This window comes from Vombatus ursinus, unplaced genomic scaffold, assembly GCF_900497805.2.
Source record: "Vombatus ursinus unplaced genomic scaffold, bare-nosed wombat genome assembly UNPS02014821.1, whole genome shotgun sequence".
In the NCBI taxonomy this organism is placed as follows: Eukaryota; Metazoa; Chordata; class Mammalia; order Diprotodontia; family Vombatidae; genus Vombatus; species Vombatus ursinus.
In genome coordinates, this window is record NW_020954599.1 from 25,600,332 (window position 1) to 25,625,614 (window position 25,283).

The following is a 25,283-nucleotide window of genomic DNA, read 5'->3' on the forward strand; positions in this document are numbered from 1 at the left end:
TATATATATATATATATATATATATATATATATATATATATATATATTCCAAATATTTAGAGTGGCAATAGTGAGATACATCAGGGAACAGTGGATAGAAGATCAGCTTGAAGCCAGAAAATCTTAGGTTCAGGTCTTGCCTCTGATACATACTAGTTGTGTAACCATGGGCAATTATCCTTGAACCTCAGTGCCCCAGGAAACATCATAGGACTATAAGTTATAGATTTGTTGCAGAACTGCCTTTGTGAAGGAAGTCACAGTTTAGGTAGGCTCCTAGTCTGATGAAATCATAGATCTAGACTAACAAATAAAATAAAATTGTTGGCTAAGGAATCAATCAATTAATATTTATCAAGCTTGGGTCCACACACCGTGCTTAGCATTGGGGACATAAAAGGGACAAAAGATATCAAGGAGCTTACAATCTAATGGTGGAGACAACATGTAAACAAATATACACATATCAAGCTATTTACAGGATAAGAAGGGAGTAATCAACACAGGGAACAATTAAGAGGGGTTGGAGAAAGTTTTCTGTAGAAGGCAGAATTTTAGTTGGGACTTAAAAGATAATCACAAACTAACTTGAAGTTTAACAAAAAAGCATAGTAAACCATTTTCCGAAATATTGACAAATACATCACTACTGCCATTCCTATACCAAATAATACAACATGCATTATTAGTATTTAGATACGTTCTATGAACAGGGCTTTGAGCTAAGTGACAAGATCACCATTGTCCTCTAAAAGCTTACATTCTATTAAGGGATGCGCTTTCTAAAGAGATAAATCAATAACAGGTAATTTGAGGATGTTGGAAAGATCTAACAACAGGCTTTATTTGGTAGTTTTCACCCCCACAACACAGGTGCTAAGGTGTAGCGTACGTTCAGAGAAGGTAAGTGCCTGTGGTGTGAGGGCTGCTTTCTGCCTTTGGTGTCCACCTGATTCACCCAACACACACCTGTGACTCCAAGAAGCTGTAGCATACATAGTGGCCATACCCTGGTAAACCGTTTGGACAGATGGGCTAAATGAGATTGAGGGTAACCAAGCAGTCTCAAACTCTTTGATGAGTTAGGGGGACATCTACCCAAAGCATGGGAAGACTTTCCCTGGTGGAATGGGCAGATAAGAACAATTTGTTCCAACATCCATGAAGGCAGCTGAAGCAGGCATTATGGAAGAACTTAGTTAGACATCTAAGACACCAAGGTCATCCACTGCATCTCAAGCTATCACTGGTCATCTTCACTTTTGTCTTGCCACTGGATTTTGATGACTCTGGAAGAGAAAGTAAGGCTAACAACTTCATGCAACTCTGCCTCACTTAAATCCAATATATGCATGAATTAAAAGACATTGCCCATACCATCTTATCATTTTTACTTACCTGATTGTGCACTTTATGGAGCCTCTGAGGCTGAGATGCAACAAAGGATGGATTCTCTGCAGCTTGTGCTAATTAATTTTGGCCTAAGAATTAACACTAAGACAACACAGGTTCTGCATCATCCAGCAACACACCATCCATATGTGGAGCCATCAGTTACAGAAAATGAAGAAATATTGAATGCTGTGGATAAATTCACTTACTTTAGCAGTATACTTACCTGAGATTACACATAAATGATGAGGCTGGTGCATGAATTGCCAGAGCTAACTCAATGTTCAGGAGGCTCCAAAACAAAGTGTGGGAGAGAAGAGGTATTAGACTACTACCAAACTGAAAGCCTACAGAGCCATTGTGCTGACCTCATTGTTGTATGCCTGTGAAACCTGGACAGTATACCAGTGACTTAGGAATATTCTTCCATTTGAAGTATTATATACTTCCAGTGACTTAGGAAGATTCTGAAGATCATCTGGCAAGATAAGGTACAAGACACTCAGGTTCTTTCTTGAGCTAAACTTCCAAACATTCAATTCTAATGCAGAGTGCAGCTCTGATGGATTGGTCATGTTATTTGAATGTCAAACATACATTTTCCTGGAAGACTATTCACAGGGAATTCACATGAGCCAGGCACTCACTTGGAGGTTAGAAGAGATACAAGGATACTCTCAAGGTCTCACTTTGGAATTGATTGCATGACATAGGAGACACATTGGGCAAAGGAATGCCCAGGTGTCCCTGCATCAAAGAAGGTGCTATGAGCAAAGCGGAATTGCAGTAGGTCGCAAGAAAAGTGAAATACACAATTTCCATTCCAAATGTTCATATGGACTAATGTCACTTTTGTCCTCTTCGAAAATGAAGAACAACACCAAACTATATATGCATGTCCACTCACAAAAAGCTTTAGCATTGGTGAGAATATAGTGCAGGAAGCTAGAAAGAGAACAAAAAGACTTACAAACTAGGAGTTATTCCAAAGATGTTATGTTATGTATACTAACATAAATAGGCAACATAAAATCTATTACTGTTTCTTTTAATTTTAATGTTTGCCATCTCTTTGATGTACTGAAACTGATCTATTCATGCTGACAAAGAGACTTAAAGAGCATCTGAAGAAATATAAAAGCCCACATTTTGTCCCATTTTCATAGTTCTATTTTGTCAGATTACTTTTTTTTGCCTCCCACAAATTCATACCTTCAGATTTTTTAGCTGCATAGTGTGAAGAATATAGGAACTGAGAAGTCAGTGGGACATCATAAGAATTCAAAAGTTAGAAGACCAAATATTGGTCTCTGTGAAGATTTTATTTTAAATTTTGTGTAATTGCCCTCTCCCTACATGCTTTTTTCCTACAGTTTCATTTGGACCTTATGTTCTTTTTAAAATCCTTTTTTAAAATTTTGTGTTCATATGAGCTACACAATTTTATCTACTTCCTATGCCCCTAGAAAGGCTTATATACATCAGAAATGAATGTTCTGTCTTTGTGGATGCAGAGAAGAGTAAATAACCGTAACTCACACTTATATAACAATTTACAGTTTACGAAGCAAATCTTTCCTGATATCCTTACAATTGACAGCACAAGCATTTTAATCACCATTTTGCAGATGAGAGAACTGAAGATCAGAAAGACTAAAGGATTTCATTGAAACATAAGATCTCAGAGTTGAAACATACTTCAAATGTCATGTTACTCAACCCATAAATGAAGAATTCCTTCTATGACACTGCACTGAAGAAGTCTTTTTTCTGAAGACTTCAAATGAAAAGAAACTAGCTACCTCTCCAGACAGTCCATCTTAGTTTAGTATAACTGTAATTATTAGGAAGTTTTTCAGCCTTAAATATATTTCTCTGTAACTTCCATCCTTCATTCTTTGCTCTGCCATCTTGGAATGAGTAGACCAAGTTGAATCACTCTGTTGAATGCTAGCCTTCCAGATACTTGAGAAGAGCTATCTTGTTCCCTAGCTTGTCCTTTTTCTACTCTAACCAGTCTCACAGCCCTCAAATGAACCTGAAGGACACAGAAATAAGGCCCTTCATTCTCATAGTTACCTTCCTCTGGATGCTCTCAGATTTACCAACTCCCTTCTTGAACCATGGTTCCCTAAACTATATTTGCCTTTGATAATAGTATCAGTTCCCTAGGATTTTAAGTGGTATAGCAGATAATCATTAAATAGAGTACTGGACTTGGAATTGGGAAGACCTGAGTTAGAATTCTGCCTCAGACACATAATAGTCATGTGATCTTGGACAAGTCACTTAACCTATCTATCTGTCTTAGTTTCCTTCCAGGGTTGTTATGCATGTTAAGCAAAATAACACATAAACATTGTATAATATTTAAAGTACTATAAAATGCTAGTCATTATTACTAAAATATAACTACCTACTTATTTTAGACATCAGGCCTTTTTAAACTAGCTGCAGACAACAATTCTCCAAATGAAATCTGACGAAGTGCAATAGAATTGTTCCCTCCTTAGTCCTGGATATTATATCTCCCATAATGTAGCCTAAAATTATATCAATTTATTTGGTTGCCATATTACAGTGATGATTCATATTGAGCCTGCAATTACAAAACCCATTAAATCTTTTTTTCAGATGAACTACCTTTTAGCATCACCTCCTCCATCTTGTACTTATGAGGTTGGTTTTTTTAAACCAAGTGTCATTTATCCCTCTTAAATTCCATCTTCTTGGAATTCAGCCCAACATTCTAGTCTCCCGAGATATTTTTTTTTAATCCTGCTCATGTTTTTGCTTTCCCTCTGTGGAGTTACATTTACATGTGTCGTGTAAATGTGATAAGCAGGCCATCTATGTTTGGCCCAAATTCAAATGATTATTATTTGAGGAGACTGGAATTTGTATGCCAGTCTTCTGAAACCAAGTCTAATATCCTTGCTATATCACACTAAATAGTTGAAGGTGTATAGTTTAGTACAGAACCATTAAAAGCAAAATAATGATTTTCATAACAATTTGTATAGATTCACCTTCTCCCCCTCCAAAAAAAAAAAAAAAAGAAGTTCTGTGGCTCTTTGGCCAGTGTTTGAGGAGGAAAAAAGGTACTTACAGTTCCTTAAAAGGCAATAAAGGCAATGGGTATACTTATATAGATTTTCTTCAGGTAGGAACTATATTCCTGAAATGACCTTAAGAGTCAAATTGGTAATAGGGATAAAGCAATGGACTTAGAAGACCTGGATTATAACTCATCCATTTTTTCAGTTCTCAAATAACTGACAGGGAAAATCGGTGGAAAGAGTGCTAGGTTTGGGGTAAGAACACCTTGGCTGGATCCTAGATCTGCTACTTACTATTGATGTAACCTTGGATAAGTTACACGATCATTCTAAGACAGGGTCCTCACATGTAAAATGAAGGCAGTTGGATGAGATGACTTCAAAGGTCCTTTCCATATCTAAAATCTGTGACCTGTGAAACCCACCAAACCTCAGTTTCTCCATCTATGAAGTAGCATTAATAATAGCTATACCTCAAGAAGTTCTTAGAATGTAGATTAAATTCATTACATACTTTAATGGACAATATCAATTTTGAACCTCATACTTATTAGTCCTCCAAAGAAAACTAAGTTATAGATCAAGAAAGATAACATCTGCCCAAAACATATAAATTCATGCTGAATGTATACAATGCATTTTATTGCCTTTACAATAGCTTTACCATAGCTTTACAATAGCTGCTGAATATGATCTTGAACTACTATAATACTGTTTCTGCAATGCAATATCCAGAATGAAGGAAAATATAGTCATCTGATACATATAATTGATTTCACATGTTTGCTTTTCTTAGTGATAATAGAGTAAGCCTACTTCAACCAAATATGAAAATGAATAAAATCATTATGACATAATAGTCAATGACAATTTATATTTATGATATATAGCGCCATGTCCTCAGTAGAAATATTTAATAAAATCACTATAACAATATTCAGTGAAAATTTTTTATTTGTGATGTACTCAAAAATATTAAACAAATGAACAAATGATGGAATAGTCTCATAACGTTATTCATAAAACTGCCTTTAGGAAATTATTACAAGCTTGCCTTAAGAATATAAGCTATAGGGGCAGCTAGGTGGCACAGTGGATAGAGCACCAGCCCTGGATTTAGGAGGACCTGAATTCAAATCCAGCCTCAAACACGTAACACTTACTAATTGTGTGATCCTGGGCAAGTCATTTAACCTCATTACCTAGCCAAAAAAAAAAGAAAGAAAGAAAGAAAGAAAAGAAAAGAAAAGAAAAAGGAAAAAAAAGAATATAAGCTATAATATAGAAACAAAGTCCAAACCTTATCCTCAACTCTCCATAGATAATCACTTAATTCAGACTTCTATTTTTTTAAAATAAATATTTACTAATATGTTTTGTTGTTATAGCCCTGGTATTTCTTTGTATGGTTTTCTTTCTGGCTCCCTACTGAAGAACCATCCATTATAATGAAGTCTGAAGAAAAGAAGAAAGAAAAAATTTCCCCCAACTAAATATATATATTTAAAAGACTTATCCATGACATTCTACACTCATTATCCTGTATTTCTACAAACATGAACAGGAGTCATCTTCTCATCTGATAATGTTTTTAAAGAGAGTAGATTCATAGATTTACAACTTTGGAACTACCTTGACATTATCTAGTCAAGTGCAGAGGCAATACCATCTAATAAATAGCATACTGGACCAAGAGTCACAGTTTTTTGCTTTTAGACCATGGATATGTCACTTAACTTCTCTGAGCCTCAGTTTACTCATCTATAAAATGGGAGAGATAATGCTTATAGTACCCACCTTAAAAGGTTGATATGAGATCCAAATGAGATAATGTTAGCAATATACTTTGAGGATGTTAATATATTTTGGGAAATGTCAGAATAAAAAAGATGACTATGGAAAGAGAAAGATCCAAAGACACAAAAAGAAATAGAAAGAGAAATTTGGATTCTCACATATATAGCATAGAGGTGGGAAAAGGGGAACAGACAGGAAAAAGGGAAGAGACAGGAAACAATAAAAGAACTTAAGGAACCCAGACTCCATTCACTGCAACCCAGCTTTTGGTCTCCAGCAGGCATAATTTTTTCTTGCCAGCCCAACTCTTGCCCATGGCTTAACAGATCTATTATTTCTTCTAGACCATTACTTTATATAGCTTCAATGTCATTACCATCATTCTCCCCCTCCCCCAACTCTGCCCACTCCATACCACTGCACAAACTTGTCTATTTTGTATATCCTTTCCCCTTTCTGGAAATGCCTGTGAAGCACTGAGGTGATTATGGCCCCTAACTCTTTGAATAACCTTGAGCAATCATTTAATCTCCTTGTTTTTCAGTTGTCTCTCCTGTAAAATAAAGTTTGACAGGATAATTTCCCTTTGAGATCCTTTCTGTCTGCAGTCTTTTTATGATTTAATGTGATGGGGATTACAGAAAATAAAGGCAGAAATAGCTACTGATCTAGAAGTGTGATATTCAGAGGAGATTCATGTTAGAAATGATACAATTATGAAACATTGAGGTATAGTAACAGGATATCTATCTGAAGTAGAAGAGAATACCAAAGGTGTGGGGACCTTATTAACACTGAAAAAAGATGAGTAAGAGAATATTAGCTGCTATCAATCACTATACCTACTTTCTTTTGTTGTTCAACTATTTTTCAGTCATGTCCAACTCTTCATAAACTCATATGAGGTTTTCTTGTCAAAGGGACTGGAGTGGTTTCTCATTTCCTTATCCAGCTTATTTTACAGATGAGGATACTAAGGCATGTAGGGTTAAGTGACTTGCCCAAGGTCACACAGGTAGTAAAGTATCTATGACCAGATTTGAACTCACCAAGTTGAGTGTTCCTGACTCTAGACCCAGCATGCTATCTGTTGTGCCATCTATCTGCTCATATTTGCTTTCTTAGGAATACAAAATTATAGTTAGAATAATCTACATGGGAATATATTTCATTAAAGGCATAATTGAAGATTATTTAAGAGATGTTACAATAGAGATATCCTTGTTTAATCACTCTCTGCACATTAATATCAGCTAAAGCATGAAAAAGGAAGATGCGTACTCATCATAGTGTAGAACATTTTCAAGGAAGAGAGATTGTGTAGATTCCAAATTTAAAAAGGATTTTTCATAGATAGCAAAGTTCACCATACGCTTCTGTTTGGGTATGGTACCATGCTTGTTGTGCCAAGCTCCAGAACATTACAGAGCCTCCTGGACAGTATCCTTAACCATGTGAAATTTTGGTCTGACCATCCACAAAGGGAAAACAAGAAGATGATAAATTACTCCTGTCCAGATTTTGACATGGAATTAGATGGACAAAATATTGATTACATATATATGTAAATATATATATATGTGAATAAATGTAATTTACACATATATGTAAATATACTGAAAGATGAAGTATATATATATACATATATATATGAAACTGAAAGTGCAAAATGATTTGTAAATATAATTTAACATGAAGTGGAGAGTGAACCTTTGGGAAATGGGAAAGCTCCTTTAATGAAACAAAGGCATATCTTTTTAATACAAATATTCTACTACTTGTGTTGTTTGGCTCCCAGTCATCTATTATTGAGGCAGCTGGTTGTCTCACTGAATAGAATGCTGAGCCTGGAGTCAAGAAGATCTGAGTTCAAATCTGGCCTCAGACACTTATTAGTTGTGTGACCCTGGGCAAATCATTTAACCTCTGTTCACTTTAATCCATTAGAGAAGGAAATGGCAAACCACTCTAGTGTCCTTGACAAGAAAATACCAATGGGGTTACAAAGAGTTGGACATGACTGAAAAAACAAACAAACTGAACAACCACAACAAAGTAGAACAGTTGCCATTCTTTGTCTGATGATATATATGTATATATATTTTTAATGTTTCAGGCCCTGCTTGATACTCAGAATCTCTTGAGAGCTCAAATCACAAATTTTACTTTCAACCTGGGATTTTCAGGGAAGTTTTATCATACAGGTAAGTTTTTGATTTGTTTTAAGTCAAATTTATTTCAATTTTATTATTAGTGTACTATAATAGAGTGAACATTTATCACGTGTCTACTATGTGCCAGGCACTGTGCTAAGAGCTGGAAGCAGTAACATTCACGTACAAAGGTTCAAGTAATGACCTTTGATAGTATGGTTGTAGGTTATCAGAGTTAATAATATATATGATGGGAAATAGTTCACCGTATTCCTTATACTATGCACTAGGATGCCTGATATAATCAACCTGTAATTTTAAGAGTCTTAAAAATGAATGTCTATTATTTAAATTTAACCTGTAAGTACTGTATAAAAAAGATTAAGGGTAATTTCCTGTGGGTTTGAATAGTTTGGTGGTTTTCATTCTGTTATAATGACACATGAATTACTCTGAATTTGTGTCGATGGTGCTTTAAAAGCTTTAATATTATGAAGTGCACTTTTGAGTCTATTCATTTGCCACTGATGTTACTAGGAATCTCACATTTACCTGGAGATTTCAATTCATTTCAACAAATATTAAGCAACTGCTTTGTGCTCCATAGTGCTATGTGTTTTAACATTTTTTTAAAGTGAGGGATGATATTATAGATGTGAAATACAGTAAATTCCATTCCCATGGAATTTAACAAGGCACAAGTCTTGACACAAGAAGCCTGTATAGCATAAACATGGGCATGTTATGTTGTTTTATCACATCTAATTTGAGGAGGTGATAAGTAGGAAATGGTGCTTCTATCCAGGGGTGAGCTGGTGTTTAACACCCAGCTTTCAAGGAAAAAATAAAAGCATGTACAACACACTTTTAAGTTTAATCTGTATTGTTAACATTTTCTCCATCACTTTCTTGTCAAGCCATTCAACAAAACAGTATATCAAGCCATGATTTGTACTGTTTGTCAATTTCTGAAGTATAAATTCTCACACAGAAAATGTAATAATCAATTCTCATGAGCCAGTTCAAGCTGACTCCAGCACACCCCTGCCTCTATCACATCTGAAAAAAGCAAGAAGTGGTAAAAGATCACAGAACAAAAGGCTACCAGAAATAGAAAGAACTAGTGACAATTTAGTCTGACCTTATATTTTACAGTAGAAAAAGTGAACCTGAGAGGTGTGTCAAAGGTCACACAGGTAAGAATGAATAAGATCTTTCAGAGCTGAACAGGACCTCAAGAGATAAACACACACACACACACACACACACACACACACACACACACACACACAGAGTTGTTTCTACAATAAAACAAACAAGTGATCATGCAGCCTTTACTTTAAAACTCTCAATGAACGATAGCCTACTACTTGCCAAGGAGAAACTCTCAATGGTTCATTAGTTGTTGATTTTGTTTTTGTTTCTGTTTTACCTTTAATCAAGTTAAATTTTGCTCTTTGCAATGTCCACCCATTGTTCCTACTTTTGCCCACTGGAACCAAACAAAACAAACGTAACTGGTCTACTAGGTTAACAATCTTTCAAATAATACTTAAAGTCTTCAATCAACTTTTTCCCAACTCTTCTCCAGGCTGAACATCTCCAATTATTTCAACCTAATTTTAATGATATGAAACTTGAATCTTTGAAAGGATTTCCTAGCTTCCCTAAAATAACAAAATATGCACTATTATTATGATTATTTTGTTTTGTACCAGCTTCATGACTGGCCTATAGAACATCCAGTGATGGAAATGGCTCTGCCAATGAAGATTAGCACATACCTCTACAATTTCAGCCTTTGAGATTTGTCAAGGGCACTAAGGGATTTAAGTGACTTGCCCAAGGTAACACAGCTAGTGTATCAGAGCTCAGGTCTGATGAATTCTGAGGCCAGCTCTCTATATTCTGTCATGTCTTTTTTAACCCTTCCAGAAACCACTGGATGCTAAGATCATTTAACTTTGAAAGAACAATCACCTTGTCTTTTGTTCCACAATATTTTTTTCGATGAACATGTTTATCTAAATCACACAGCTAGGAAGGAAAGGCCATTGTTATTATTGATAATATTTTTGTCACTGGAGACAAAAAAATGACCTAAAAAGTGATTGTGAATGTGTAAGTGTGTTTAAGAGTGTGTTTGGGTGGGGAGAGAAAATATGATATTTTAAAGTTTCATAATTATTAGCTAGATATGAGAACAACAGTGAATAAGTCTTTTTATTTATGTATGAATATTGTTTTAAATATATAAGAAAGTTCTTTTTAACCCTCCCTATTCCAAAATTAGATATGTAAAATGGAAGTTACTTTCTACTTAAATATATTTTAAAATAACCACAGAGAATCAAAAAACTTCAAAAGATCTATATTTTTATCAAGATGAGTATTCCCTCTAACAATGCATATCACAGCCCCATTTCTAAGCACCCTAAATGATTTTTGTTCGTGCCTATGCCTGAATCAACAATATGGGGTCTGGCCAATAGAGAGTCAGTAAAATTAGCAAATCAAAAATTAGCTATATGGTCATAACATACTTTTAATTGTTGGGTTAAATTTATAAAAACTTACACATATCTGAAATCACATCTTAATTAGAAATATAGCTAGTCAGATACAATGCAACTATTACTGACAAGTGAGCTTTCTAGTTTGTCCAATACAACACCAAAGCATTCAGCAGAGCTATATGATGCACACAAAACAGAGTCCAACCCTTTAAAAGGAAGAATTTTAGTTTCAGCTCTAATTTGTATTTCTACCTTTGATAGGGTTTTGTTATTGTTTTTAAGCAGACCAATGGTCAAACAGTAAGCAAAGTCAAAAAAGTGAGGAGCCCATCAACTTTTGTCTTTTTTTTTAAAATCTTTACATCACCAGCTACTTTTTAGTAAACACTTGAAGGAAATAGCATTGAAGTAATATAAGGGGAAAAAATCAGCAAAGATAGAGTTAAAAAGTATAAGGAGGCAAAACCAAGTCAATTGTGCTGTTAATAGAAATAAAGTCATGATGGTTGCAAGCTTCCCTTGTGTAATTCCTGTATCCTCAGATTTATGGATCCTTTTATGTTGAATTCAGTAGGCATAATGGGTTATTTTTCCAAGGAGCTCTTTGAATCTGTTTCTTAGTATTGAAATAAAATGAAGCCCTTGGGCTGGACTAACAAGTAAAATAAGCTTAAGATGTGTGGCAAGAAAAAATGCAGACATTAGGGAAGGGGGGGCAGGGTGGAGTTGAGGGATAATTATGAGGGATTATTTACATTAACTGTGAAACCTGCAGATCCAAGTGAAAAGGTATCCCCTGGGAACAAGAGTTTACCCGTTTCTCTTCTGTGCTTCTCTCAGCTCTGTTTTAAGCACAAACATATGGCAGTGGAACTAGAAGTGAGGAATGGAATGATTACCTAAGGTTCCCCCAGAGAATGAGTACTCACAGGGTTCTATGCTCTCTGCTAGGGTGGGAAAGCAACAGCTGAAGTAGCTGTAATCACACAGTTAGTATGATATCTCATTGAAACAAGAACAATTGTAAAGGCAAAGGGAAAAAGGATGGAAAACATCAACCACCCTAGTGAGGGGGATAATGAGGTGCATAATGGTAGGAAATAAGCCACTAGGAACCACTTGCCTTCAGCATATTATAGTGGTAAGAAGCCTGGATGTGCAGCCCAAAACCTTGCATTCAAATTTTGTCCTTGTTACTAATGGCAGACTCTCATTTTGTTTTGTTTTCTTGTTTATTTTTACAGTTTAGTTCTTTGATTTTTAGAAGAAACCTCCCTCTGCCAGTAAAGTTTAGAACTTTCTCTTCCACTTATAGTCTTGAAGAGTTGATTGAGATTCTGAAAGATTAAGTGACTTGACCAGGGTAACAGCATGTATAAGTTAGGACTCTGAGTTGAAGCCAGATCTTTCTGTCTTCTTAGTCATCAAATAGGTATATTTAGACAAATAAAATACTATCACTCATTTATAAATCATTTTCCTGTCAACCTGTGAAGTATGTGTCTTAAATACTGTTGTACCCACTTTATAGGTGAGAAAATTGAGGGTCAGAAAGATTAAATGACTTGCTCAGAATCATCCAAGATAGCCCCATAAGCCTCAGTTTTGTCATCTCTAAAAATGACCTTGAAGTCACTTCCAACACTAATCCCTCTATTCCTGGGTCAAGCAAAGGCATATTTATCAACACAACCTTTGCTTGTGCCCCCAAAAGTTTAGGCCTCTTTTTTTTAACCTTTTGACCATTGAGCCTTCTACAGTTGACTGATCCAATCTCTTTGAGACTCTAGAAAGTGACAATGGAAATATTGGAAACAGAACCCAAGCTGTTGACATGAATGACTTTGGTCATGAGTAGTTGATCAGTTTCTATAAGTGTCCATAGCCACCAAATACAAACATATAGAGAGTTACAGAAAGGAACCAGATCAGGGCCTGGGAACATAAAAATTGGGGGGAAAAGTTGAGATTCAAGAAGACCTGAGTTCAAATCCAGCATCAAGTACTTTACTAGCTACGTGCACCTGGGCAAATCATTTAACCTCCGTTTGTCTCAGTTTTCTCTTCTATAAAATCAGGATCATAATAGCACCTCACTTGTAGGGTTGTTATGAAGATAAAATGAGATATTTATAAAATATTTTGCAAACCTTAATGTGCTATGTAAATATTATATTTTTCATCATTAACTTGTACTTTTACATGTAGTTTTATTGTTAACTTGTACAAAAGTGTTTAAGGAAGGGGAAAGGAGAATAGAAGAAAAGTGGCCTAGCATAGGAATGCCTGATTTAATAAGGAAAAGAAAGATCCTTCTCTGAAATAAAGTACTTAGCCAGATGAAAGTGAAAGTCATCTGTCTTTATTAGGGTATTGCCTCATTTGTTCTATTCTACATCATTCAACTCCTATGCTTTCTTTATAAATCATGATGTTAGTGCTGTTGTTAGAGGCGCAGTCAGCATCTTGCCCAGAAATAGGAACAATACTGAAAACTGTGAGCTGAGTCTGCACTACAGTAAGGGACATCGGGGGAGTTAAAGCGGAGCTGTGTTGTACCTCTATAATGGGCTTAAGGGGGTGGTGTATAAGAGGATATTTATGGAGAATGTTGCTAGTGCTGGCAGACTTAATTAGGCTGGCCAGCCATGGTGTCTTTATATGGCACACAGTAAGACTCAGGTGAGCTCCCAGAATGTGGGAGGTATGCTCTTGTATTGTTTAAGGTCCATGAGAATGAATTTCCCTGTGTCAGTGTCTCTTCTCTGGATTGATGAAGCTGGGTCTATGTGCCTGGTGTAGTGAGCTACCATCCCCCTGTGACAAGGAGTGGGTGTTCCCATAATTAATGGCTGAGTCTATAATCATCGTAGAGCTTTGAGATATGGTTTCACCTGCATTTTGGATAAAAGATTATCCTGACACTTCAGTAAAGGTGCATTTTGAGAGTCCAAACATAACTCATGATGACCAGATAACCCCATTGTGTTGCTTTCTCTTTGGTAATGTTTAGCATTATCCAGTAAATCATACACTATGACTCCTTTTCTCCATTCCTAATTGGCATTCCTTTTCTCTTGGTGGGGAAACAAAGTGAATGAGTAGCAGTGGAAAGGGACCAGGGAGCAGTTGGCTGTAACGTTATAGTAATCTGTCCATTGTCATTAGACTCTAGGGCCCTATTAAAACTATTCACTTTAGCTCTGCCAGCTTCTACTATTGAGAGAGAGAGAGAGAGAGAGAGAGAGAGAGAGAGAGGAAAAAAGATTTCTTTCTTTATACTGTGAGCATGTAGTTTGAAGAATTTGCTGCTGTAAGAGATTGTGGGATCAAATTCTGTGGCTGAATTTTAAATAAGGCTGGATAATTTTATGACCATTTATATCATTTGAAGTTATGCCAAGAAAATAGTTACTCACATTAGAGTGCTCACATTTCATGCTTTGGGAAATAAGCTGTATGCCTGGGGAAGCTGAAAGGGTTTTTTTTTTTTAACTTTTTCTATTAGTTAATGTGCTTTACTCTGAAGTTCAAATATTGGTTACTGTCAATGGGGGGGAAAGCAGAAAGAAAAGAACAAAAGCCAGCTACAAGACAATAGAAGGCTAGTAAGAGGGCTGACTCTGCTGAATTAGGTATCTCTGTTGGATCCAGAAGTCCATTTCCCTTTACATAGATACCTTGGACTGGAATGGAGTCGGCATCCTAATTATTAGTAAATGACACCACAGACAGTTTTTAGAGATACTTTGTCACCTCTTGTTACCTCTGTTGTCTTTCCATATCCTTCATTCATTTTTTTTTTGCTCTTTCATTTCCATTGTTCTCTCTATCCCTTTTTTCTCTTTCCCTGTATCTGCAGTACTACTGTGAAGTTGTCTAGTCCAACAGAGAAGCAACACCATCTAATAAATTGCATGCTGGAGCTAGAGTCAGGAACATAGGTTTTGTTGTTGGACGTGAATATGCCAGTTGACTGTTCTGAGCCTCTGAGGCTAACAATCGCAAGGATTATCCTTAACTAGCCTCCCCTCCAGATTAAAGGGGATCCAACATAAAGAAACAAATTATTCTGATGGCATAACTACCTCCTTATGTAAAAATCATATTTTCTGTCTTTCCCTTAACCTTCCTTCTCAATATTTTTTTTTCATTTCCCTCAACATTTTCTGCTACTCTCTAAAGATCGTTTTTATATGAATTGCTCAGATGTGCTGTTTTGACAGGCTTCAAAATCATTATACAACTGTTTCATTTTTGGCAACCTGGTCAAAGGCTAAGAGAGCTTAATGATTTTAATCTGAGCTTTCTAGAAAGCTGATGAAGAGTGGGATATTTCTAGTCTGAAATTATTTGGTTTATTCATTTTGTGATTAACATGTTTTTCTCAAAAATTTTGGCCATTATTCTGCCTTCCATAGTAGCTGAGTAACTTTGAACAAGACGTCTAACATCTTTGAAGATCAGTTTCCTTTTATGTAAAATGGGGGTATTAATATTTATACCGTCTATCTAGTAAGCCTATTCTGAGTAAAGTGCTCCATAAATGTGAAGGTGCTATCTAAATAAAGGTGTCATCGTTCTCATCATTATCAACAACATCATTCTGTTTGCTATCATTGCATCACGAGATTTTACTTTCTTATACTTTGGTACAGGAAACCCCATGATTTTAATGCACATATTCTCACTGAGAATGGAAAGAATGACATGTTATTTTTCTCTCTGTAGGAACAGAAGAAGAAGATGAAGGGGATGACCTCTTACTGGGGTCTGTGGATGAGTTCTGGTGGTTTCCTCACATGTGGAGTCACATGCAGCCCCATCTCTTCCACAATGAGTCATCTCTGGTGGAGCAGATGATTCTTAACAAAAAATTTGCCTTAGTAAGTAGTACTTCTTGACCTTTGGATTTAACTAAATAGTGTATTTATGGAGAGTTGAATACCAGATGTTTTTTACACTGACTGTGAAGGAGTTATTTTTTGCATTATCATGAGGCCTTGTGATGTCACAATAAGAGAGCTAGGCATGTAATAAGGATTCCTGGTTTTTCACTCTGCCTCCCAGGAAAGTCATTTAACTTTTTCTGAACCTCTTTATCAGTAACATGGGGAATGATACTGGTCCTTCCCATTTACAAGGTCCTATATTAGAGCTTGAAGGGATATGGGAGATTATCTAATTCAATCTCTTCAGTTTATAGATTTAGAAACAGAAACTCAGTGAAGTTAAATAAGCTAGCCTAGCTCACAGAAGTATGGATTCATGGTTTTAACACAGATTTCTAAATTCAAATCCATTTTTCCCCATTTTAACGTCAGGAAAATTAATCACAAAATTAGAAGCCATATAAAGAAGCATTTTATTAAGAGAATATGGGATAGAATGCTGGTCTTGGAATCAGGAAAATTTGAATCTGAATGCTATTTTAAATGGTTACTAGTTGTGGGAAACTGCCGAAGTCACCTAACCACCATCAGACTCAGTTTCTCACCTGAAAAATGGTCATAATAATAGTATCTATCCCACAGGTCATTGTGAAAATCAGTTGAGATAATATATGTAAAAGGCTTTATAAACTTATAGATCTATGTAAATATTAGTTTTGCTATGAAATACTTTTTTATAAGGAAGCTAGCCAAAACAAGATGAGAGCTTTGCCATCACCGGGTACCCACTTTGTGTCAATCGTTCTTCTCTGTATTTTAGATGATAAGATGATTAATAGAACTGATTCTACCATCTACTTACAAAACTTGAGTCATTTTGCTGCAGACATATCCCATTAGGCAATGGTCCCTGTACATCAACAAGCTACAGTCTCATTAAGGAGACAAGTTATATGAATATGAAATGGCTAAATAACAATATAATAACATTTAAGTGCATCTCTGAGTACCGAGAAGCATTATGGCATAAATAGAAAGGTGACCTCAGAGTCAGGAAGTTCTTAGGCCAAGCCCCATCTCAGATACATTCTGGCTGGGTTACCCTAGTCAAATTGCTGATTGTTCATTATGTGCCAAACACTGTGCTTTATAGTTTCCTCAAAGCAAGTTTTAGATACTCTAAGTTGCAGAGAAAGTATTGGCCTGAATTCATAGAGAAGCCCTCACTTGAGAGATCCCTATACCAAATAAATAATAGTTTCAATCCCTAACCCTATAAGCAGAGCAATGTACAATAAGCTGGGAGAGATGCCCCAATGTATAGATTATAGATTAAGAGCTGGAAAGAACTTCATAAATAATTTAGGGTCATTTTCTTATTTTGTGGTTGAGCCAAGGAGGTTAAGCAACATGAGCAAACAGAATGTGGACCCACATTCTCTGACTTCAAACCAAGACTTTTGCCACTATAGCAGGGGTGGGGAACCTGTGGCCTCAAGGCCACATGTGGCCCTCTAGGTCCTCAAGTGCAGTCATTTGCCTGAATCTAAACTTCACAAAACAAATCCCCTTAATAAAAGGATTTGTTCTGTAAAACTTAGATTCAGTCAAAAGGCCGCACCCAAGGACCTAGAAGGTCCTGGTAGTAATGCATACTATATCCATTTCAAACAGTCCATGTCTTTATGAGGTTTATAGTTTAGTAGTAGTATAAGACACCAAGAAATAGATAATATACATTGTTAATTTTAAAGTACATCAGAGAAATACAGAACAAAATGTTAGGTAATATCTGAAAAAGAAGACCATTATTGACTCAGGAGATCAGCACTTCAGTAATTCCAAGACCTGGGATTTTATCATTGTAGGCATACCCACTAATGCTGATTTTAACCTATCTGAGACTTGTTTATTATTATCATTATTATTATTTATTATTTATTATTATTATTATTAAACACTTACGTAGTCCTTTAAGTTCATCTGTCCCATTGGTAGTACCACCCTGGCACAGTGATACATTGGCACATCATAGGACTATCATAGAGGAACAACAATCAGTGTGATGGAAACAAGTGCCATGCAAGTTCAAAGGTTATGCATGTTCATGCATTTCTGTGAATTATACTAACAGGTGCAAAAAATGGAAAGGAAGGTATTATACATTACAATGATTACCACTAAATAAATAACAACGAAAGAAAGTCAATGCAATAATATCAGTCATAACATTTTATATCCTTCATTTATTTAGAGAGGCCGTCATGGTACTGATTGGCTTTGAAGTCAGATAAATTTTGGCTAAAGTTCTATTTTGGCACTTACATGATCTGCGTGACCATAAGGAAGTCACCTGATTTCTCAGTGCCTCAGGCAACATTCTGATTCTATAAATTACAGTTGTGATACTTTTCTGAATTTGAATAGTCTGTGTCTAAGCTGAGGTTCTCCACACTGATGAAATGACAGGCCTAGACTCCCTCCTCCCCCCACCCCCCAAAAAATATCACAAAGTAAAACAATGTAGAAATATGTTTAAATAAGGCTGTGGATTTTAGTGGATTAGGTGCTGGACATTATCATTAGCAATACCCGGGTTCAAATTTTGCCTCTGCCATTTATGAGCTGTGTTGCTGAGCAAATCATTTAACCTCTGCATGCTCCGGGCAACTTCCCATGATTTATCTACAAAACAATAGGTGGTTGTCAATATGATCTAGTTGATGGAAGTTGTCCATGACAGTGGAATTACAGATCCTGCTTTCAAATGTTATGATTTGCGTGTTGCAGGAAATCCCACAAATTCAAGTTATCCATACTGCTTCCAAGCAAATCTCCATGTTTCTGTATAGCCTCTTCATTTCTCCATGGACAAAACTGCTTTGATTCTATTAAACACTTTTCTTGGGGTGAATTGAGAAACTCTACAATGGTATCCAACCAAAAAAGGAATCATAGCCTTTAGTATGGAGAACAGGCATTTAAGGTGTAAATTGAAGCAATAGGCATGGATTATTCCCCCATACCTAATGTAACAGCATCCTCCTTACCTGCAATCATCCTTACATTCTAGTGATCTGATTGAAATAATACTAATAGGCACTAACAGTTCAATCTGGCCACATAGAAATGTTCTCAGTTTGGGGATTTTCTCAGAAAGTAGACGCTCAGCCAAAAATTAAGACTTAAAAGTATTTAAACTCGGTCATTAAATGTCCTATTTCTCTACACTATTTTCCCATATTTCACAGCTATTTTCCTGCAAAAATAGGGTAGACGGATTATTTGGTAATCTTCCTTCAGCAGCTGGTAGAAACTCTGGCAGCAACAGAGAATATTTTTTTTTTCTTGGCAAGTTGCCTAGATATAGAGCTGTCAGTCTTCTGGCTGATCAACATTTCAAAGCTGATAACCATTTAAATGCTATAGGATTAAACCTGAATTCTCGGTTAAGTGCTAAGGTTTGTTTAACCCCTTGGTAATTAGTTAATGTATCAGAGGGAACAGGGAATTTTAGTTATTATTTTTATGCTTTCAGTAAAGAGAAGAATAAAATGTGTTTGTAACTAGCTCAGGATCACACAGGAATACCACACCTGTCCCAGTGTTGCAATTTAGTTTAAAAAACACAGCCAAAAATACTTCATATGTACCTTGGCAATGAATTCAAACTCACAAGAAAGCTAGAGGAATAGCATCCTTCTATCTTGATGTCAAAAACCATTATTATTGTTTGCAAAAACCCTTTGAGGCTGAGGTTCATTTAACTTAAAAAAAAAGACGGAACTAATAATAACAACAATAATAATCTAGTGTGTGTTCAGTCATGTCTGACTCTTCATGACCCAATTTGGGGTTTTGTTGTCAAAGATACTGGAATTGTTTTTCATTTCCCTCTCCAGATCTCTTCACAGATGAGAAAACTGAGGCAAAAAAAGGGCTATATGACTTGTCTAGGGTCTCACAGCCAGTAAGTGTCTAAGGTCACTTTTGAGCTCAGGAAGATGACTCCAGGCCCAGAATTCTATCTACTGCACTACCTAGCTGTTAATACTATTAGGATGTGGTATATAAAGGTACAGTAGAAAGAGCAATAGTTCTGGAACTGTAGGACCAGGATTCAATTTCTACCTCTAAGTTTACTACCTACATGACTTTGAGCAAGTTAGTTAACCTCCATCATTAAGTCTGAGGCCTTCTTGGGCCTCAGTTTGCTCATTTTTATATGACCTGTGAGGCTTTTTCCAAATATAGATCTAACATGCTAAATTGTTGTGTGCACTAAAAATCTTGTGCTGGTGTCGTAAACACTCATATTTCCATCTTCAGAGCTTCAGAAAGAAAATAAAGTAAAAAAATATATTTTCCTCACTTTTTTTGGTGGGGGGAGAAGGGTAGAAGGATGGACAATATAAATATGTGTGTGTGTTAATACTGAAATAAATTCATGACCTTGGCTCTGTGGGTATTTTCTCCAGCTTTGTGAATTACAACCTATTCATGCTTTCTCATTTTTATGCAATATTTTTCTTATCTTTACCCAACATGTTAGAAGTCTTCATTTGGTTCTTTTAATATTTCATGGATACAAGTGCAATGTCCTGGGTGTATAGCTATTATCTCTCACTCTCGTTACATGACTAGTCCACCTAATTTTCCATATTAAACAGGCTTTTGATGATATCGCTAATGCTTTTTGTGTCATTTACCATTCACTTCTGGGATTATAGTTTTTTGTGATTTGTATCCACCCAACATCATCAAGATAATATTGGTATTTACATAGGTAAGCCACTTCGGATCAACAAAACTCCAAACAACCTCAGAGAGTATCCAATCTAACCCATACCTGACCATGCATTCTAAATCATTTATGAGAAAGTATTGTTGAACTTTATTGTCTCCAATTACCGGGAAATTCAATATCTTACAAGTGAGAGTTCTCAACTTCTGTGCATTCCTAATTATAAAGAATTTTCCTTACATTGAGCCAAAATCTTCCTACCTGCACTTTCAGCATATTGCTCATAAACCTGGCTTCTCTTGACAAAAGTATCATCTAATTTTCCACGTGATATCTCTTCACGTACTTGAAAACAGCTATCTTGTACCTCATAAGTTTTCTCTAGGCTAAATATTCTCTTTCCCTCAAATGATCTCTGGCATGGTTTCTTCTCTCATGACCAAGATAATTCTCCTTGTCAGAGAAAACAGAAAAACAAGAGTAATGTTGTCTTGTTTTCTCTCCATCATTAGGAGATTATCATTTGTGTCATTAGACACAGATAGGTGGCCCACTGAATTGAGCACTGGACTTGGAGTCAAGATATAAATTCAAATACAGCCTCAGACAGTTAATAGCTTTGTAATCCTGAGCAAATCAACCTCTAACTACTTCAGTTTTGTCATCTATAAAATGTCAATAGTAATAATAGCACTTTCTTCCCAGGGTATATTTGAAATGATCTTTGATCCATATAAATATTAAACTTTTTTTCCCCCATAACTTCTTCCACTCCACATCGTGCCTTTATCCCATTCTTTAACTTTTCTTTTTCCCTGTTATAGGTAAAAAAAAAAAGCCTTTCTATTCTTAGATCTCATCCCCAGCCTTACATCATTTTGTATGTCTTTTAAAAATTTAAGTTGGTTCACAAATTCCCTGTTCATCCATATCATAACAAAACTAATAGTAATCCTTAAAAAAGAAGGGGAGCAGGAAACCAAGATATTCATGAGAAAATTCATTAAGTTTATCATGAATAAGTGTAAGGTTGATCAACAGTAACCATTTACCTATTTATTTTAATTTTTAAAAAAATTCTTTATTTTTTCATTAAATATCAAAGAAAATACATTTTCACACACATGGTAGACCACAAAAGAGAGTTCTATATGAAACCATAATTCTTCATTTCATATTGCTTTTTTAAAGAAAAAAATAAATTTTAATTTCTTTCAAAACTGCCCTTATTTGTGCTTCCTTCTAAATTTTATTCCTTTCTCTTCTTTTAATTTTTAAAAATGCTGCAATGAATGACCCTCTTTTGGGGTTGGGAGGTATCACTATTATAAACTCCCTCTCATCACACCATTCTCTATTAATCAGAAAGAAGAAAGCAATAAAACTTATAATAAATAAGCTTAATATTTATAATATAATTATCACTTGTAATAGTAGTAAAATAGTAATAGCAGTATTATTATTATTATTATATCCACATAGTGGCCATGTCCAAAAACATTTATCTCTTTCTACATCTTATATTCATTACCTCTCTGTCAGGAGATGGGTAACTATTAATCATAGGTCATCTGGAGGCATGGTTGGTAATCACTTTGTTACAAATTTCTAAGTCTTTAAAAACTGTTTTTCTTACCAATGTTTTCATCCATATATTGTTCCTCTGTTCCAGCTTATTTCACTTTGTGTCAGTTCATACTATTCATCATTCTCTGAAATTATCTCATCATTTCTGATAGAGCAATAATATCCCGTTGCACACATATGTCATTAATTTTTTCATTCTTTCTTTAATTGCCTAAGAACAATGTGCTAGGAAATATTTAAGAACTGGCTTGCTAAAACAACAACAAAATGTACCTATGCCCCACTTTTAAGGTTAATCTGCATTGATAACATTTTTTCCATTGCTTTCTTAGTTCTAATCAACAAAACAATAAATAGATCCCTAATTTGTAGCATTTACTGATTTCTGATACGGAAATTCTCACCCTGAAATTTTGACAATTAGCTATTACAAGCCAGTTCATTCAGGTTTAGCACATCCCTAGCTAAGAGGAAATCTTAGGCATTAGATTCTAGTCCTTTTCTTTTTGTTCCCTCTTTTAATCTTTTTTCAGGAACAGGAAATGTAGTTTGCTACAATTCGCCCATTAGTATTATCCTCCCTCTTAACCTCCATTAATATCCTGCCTTGTTTCCTTATAGTGTTTGACATATTTCCATGCCAAACTATATATAGATGTTCAACCCTCCTTTGTCCCTCTCAAATGTGTGAGGCTAATTTGATGCCCATTCCGCACAACTCATTCCTCCTTCTTTTTTTTTTTTTGTATACTAGTTCTAAGAAATAGCAAATTGCACTCTTTTTTTTTGTCCTCCTTTCTCACACTAGTGTATTCCTTTTGCCTTCCTTTACCTCTGTAACAATCCTTTCTCTTCTAAATCTTCAGGACATTTTTATGTTTTTAAATCCCTTGAAGACATTAAAGATCTGAAAAAAAAGGACTTGTTTCTGTTCTTCTTACTATAATATTAGTACTATATTGTTACATAACTCCTTACAATTGCACAATTAAATATCTTTCTAAGTTTTTCTGGACTTAAAGTTTCTACTTAACTTTGGTCTTTTAATTGGAAATGCTTTAAAGTAAGTTATTTTTGGTTGTGAGCATATATCTTTTGCCTTTAGAATAATTCCTTCCAAAGTTTCTTCTTATTTATAGTTGAAACTGCTTTGATCCTGATTGTATTTCTTTGGTATTTTACTTACTTTCTGGATGCTTACAGTATGTCTTCTTTGTCACAAAAGCTGTGAGTTTTGGGTAAGGAATTCCTGGGACTTTACCTTTTTGGATTTCTTTTAGATAATTGGTGATTCTTTCCATCTTCAGCTTGTGGTTCTAATATATCTAAGCAGTTTTAATTTATGATTTCTTTAAAGATATTGCATAAGTTTTTAATCACGGATTTGAGGGAAGCTAATGATGCAGAAATTATTTCTATTTAAATATCAGATATCTCATGTTTTGTTCTGTTTTTTTTTAATATTTTGATTACATTCTAATATTCCTTGCTGTCTTGTGTAGCCATTGATTTGTCTGGATAAATCTAGTGCTCCACAGATTTCATTTCTTGGGTCAAGTTTACCACTTTCTCTTCTAAACTACTTATTCTTCCAATTCTTCCCTCTAGAGTTTCTATTTCATTATCTAGTGCAATCTATTGCTTTATCTCTTCTAGATATTCCTTTATTTCTTCTAGATAGTCTAGATATTCTTTCTAGATATTTCTTCTAGACATTCTTCTAAATATGGAATTTTTTTTTCCTTTAAGACTCAGTTTAAAGTTCATACAGAGTTAGATGTGCACTAATTTTTAATACTGGTTAGTGTTTTTGTTTTATTTCTCATCTCTTCATCTCTAATTCTTGAGTTTGGGTTTTGTGTCAGGTCCAGGATCCTCCTATGATTTCACTTGTGGGTGATCAAGTCAGCCCAGCTTGATCTGATCCTGGGACCCCTGGGTTTCCACACCTTTATCATTGAAGTTAAGAATAGTGTATTTTCAGAATTCTCTCCGGTATTTCAGGACGGAGTGTTAGAGAACACCTGGCTCAGGACTGGCCAAGTATGAGCATTTCACAGCCCTTACACTGCAGTATCATGCACTGGGATTGTCACTGCCAGCTACCCCCAAAGACTTCCAAAGGCCCCACATTTGTGACCTTTAAACCATGCCAGAGCTTTGCCAGCTTGCTTGTTATCTCTGAACATAGAGCCTTGAAGCCTATTGTTTTCTATTTCTGGCTGTGCTGACACTCATTTTGTTTATGGGACCCAATTTCTTATTGACTGTGGGCTTTTGTGAACTTTTTTGTGCATATATTTGGTGGAAGATTGCGCCTTTTATAGTTTCTCATTGGATTTCCTTATCATTATTTGGTCTGCATGGATTTTCAGGATTTTGATTCAGGAGTTATTGGGGAACTGGGTGACCTTTCTTCTGCTCAGGCATCCATATTGGCAGGAAATCTTTATTTCTTTAAAAATAATACTTTAGGCACAATCGCAATGGACCTTAAGGATTGTATTGGCCTAGATTATAGGATCATAGATACACAAATAGATGGAATTTTGAAGGTCATTGAATTAATCTCCCTTATTTTACAGATGAGGAAACTGAGTTTTAAAGAAACTATGTAACTTTCCAAGAACCACATAGATAGTAAGTAGGATTTAAACCCAGATTGAATATTCAGAAGAGAACTAAAAGAAGGAAAGTGAGTGACTGGCCCTAGGTTCCATGGATAGTGAATGACATACCCAGTATTTGGTCCTTTCATCCCAAATCCAAGATTCTTTCCATTAAACCACACTTAACAGTTACAGTAGTTAAAAAACAGGCTCCAGAGTTTTATTTTGTTTTGTTTTTCTCCTGTCCCTGAGCTTTGTACTTCAAGACATGGTAGAGTGGGTTGAGTAAAGGCAGGAACTACCCTGACCTCTTTAAAATTCCCCTTCAATCAACCTTAAATAATGTCTCAAAATGAATTCTGGAGTGGCAGAACCAACAAAAGAATGGAGTGAAGACCAAGACAACTTAGAAGGTCATGAGGAAAGATGTCTCACTGGGGTAAGAGGGGAACCTACTCCAGCACAGGCTCCTCTCTAGCAAGCCAGCAGCAGGTCTTGGGAATGACTGAATCTACAGCAGCCCACACCCTTTAA

The 25,283-nt window shown here is 35.5% G+C and overlaps 1 protein-coding gene across 2 annotated transcripts in view; it reads left to right on the forward strand.

Annotated features, from left to right (window-relative positions):
• LOC114024539 (bifunctional heparan sulfate N-deacetylase/N-sulfotransferase 3) overlaps positions 1 to 25,283 on the forward strand; it is a 188,890-nt gene that overhangs the window by 46,486 nt on the left and 117,121 nt on the right. For both annotated transcript variants that reach the window (XM_027837571.1, XM_027837573.1), the window contains exons 2-3: positions 8,365 to 8,452; positions 15,649 to 15,803. In XM_027837571.1, coding sequence (XP_027693372.1) covers positions 8,365 to 8,452; positions 15,649 to 15,803 — 243 coding nt within the window. The remainder of the gene's footprint in view (positions 1 to 8,364; positions 8,453 to 15,648; positions 15,804 to 25,283) is intronic.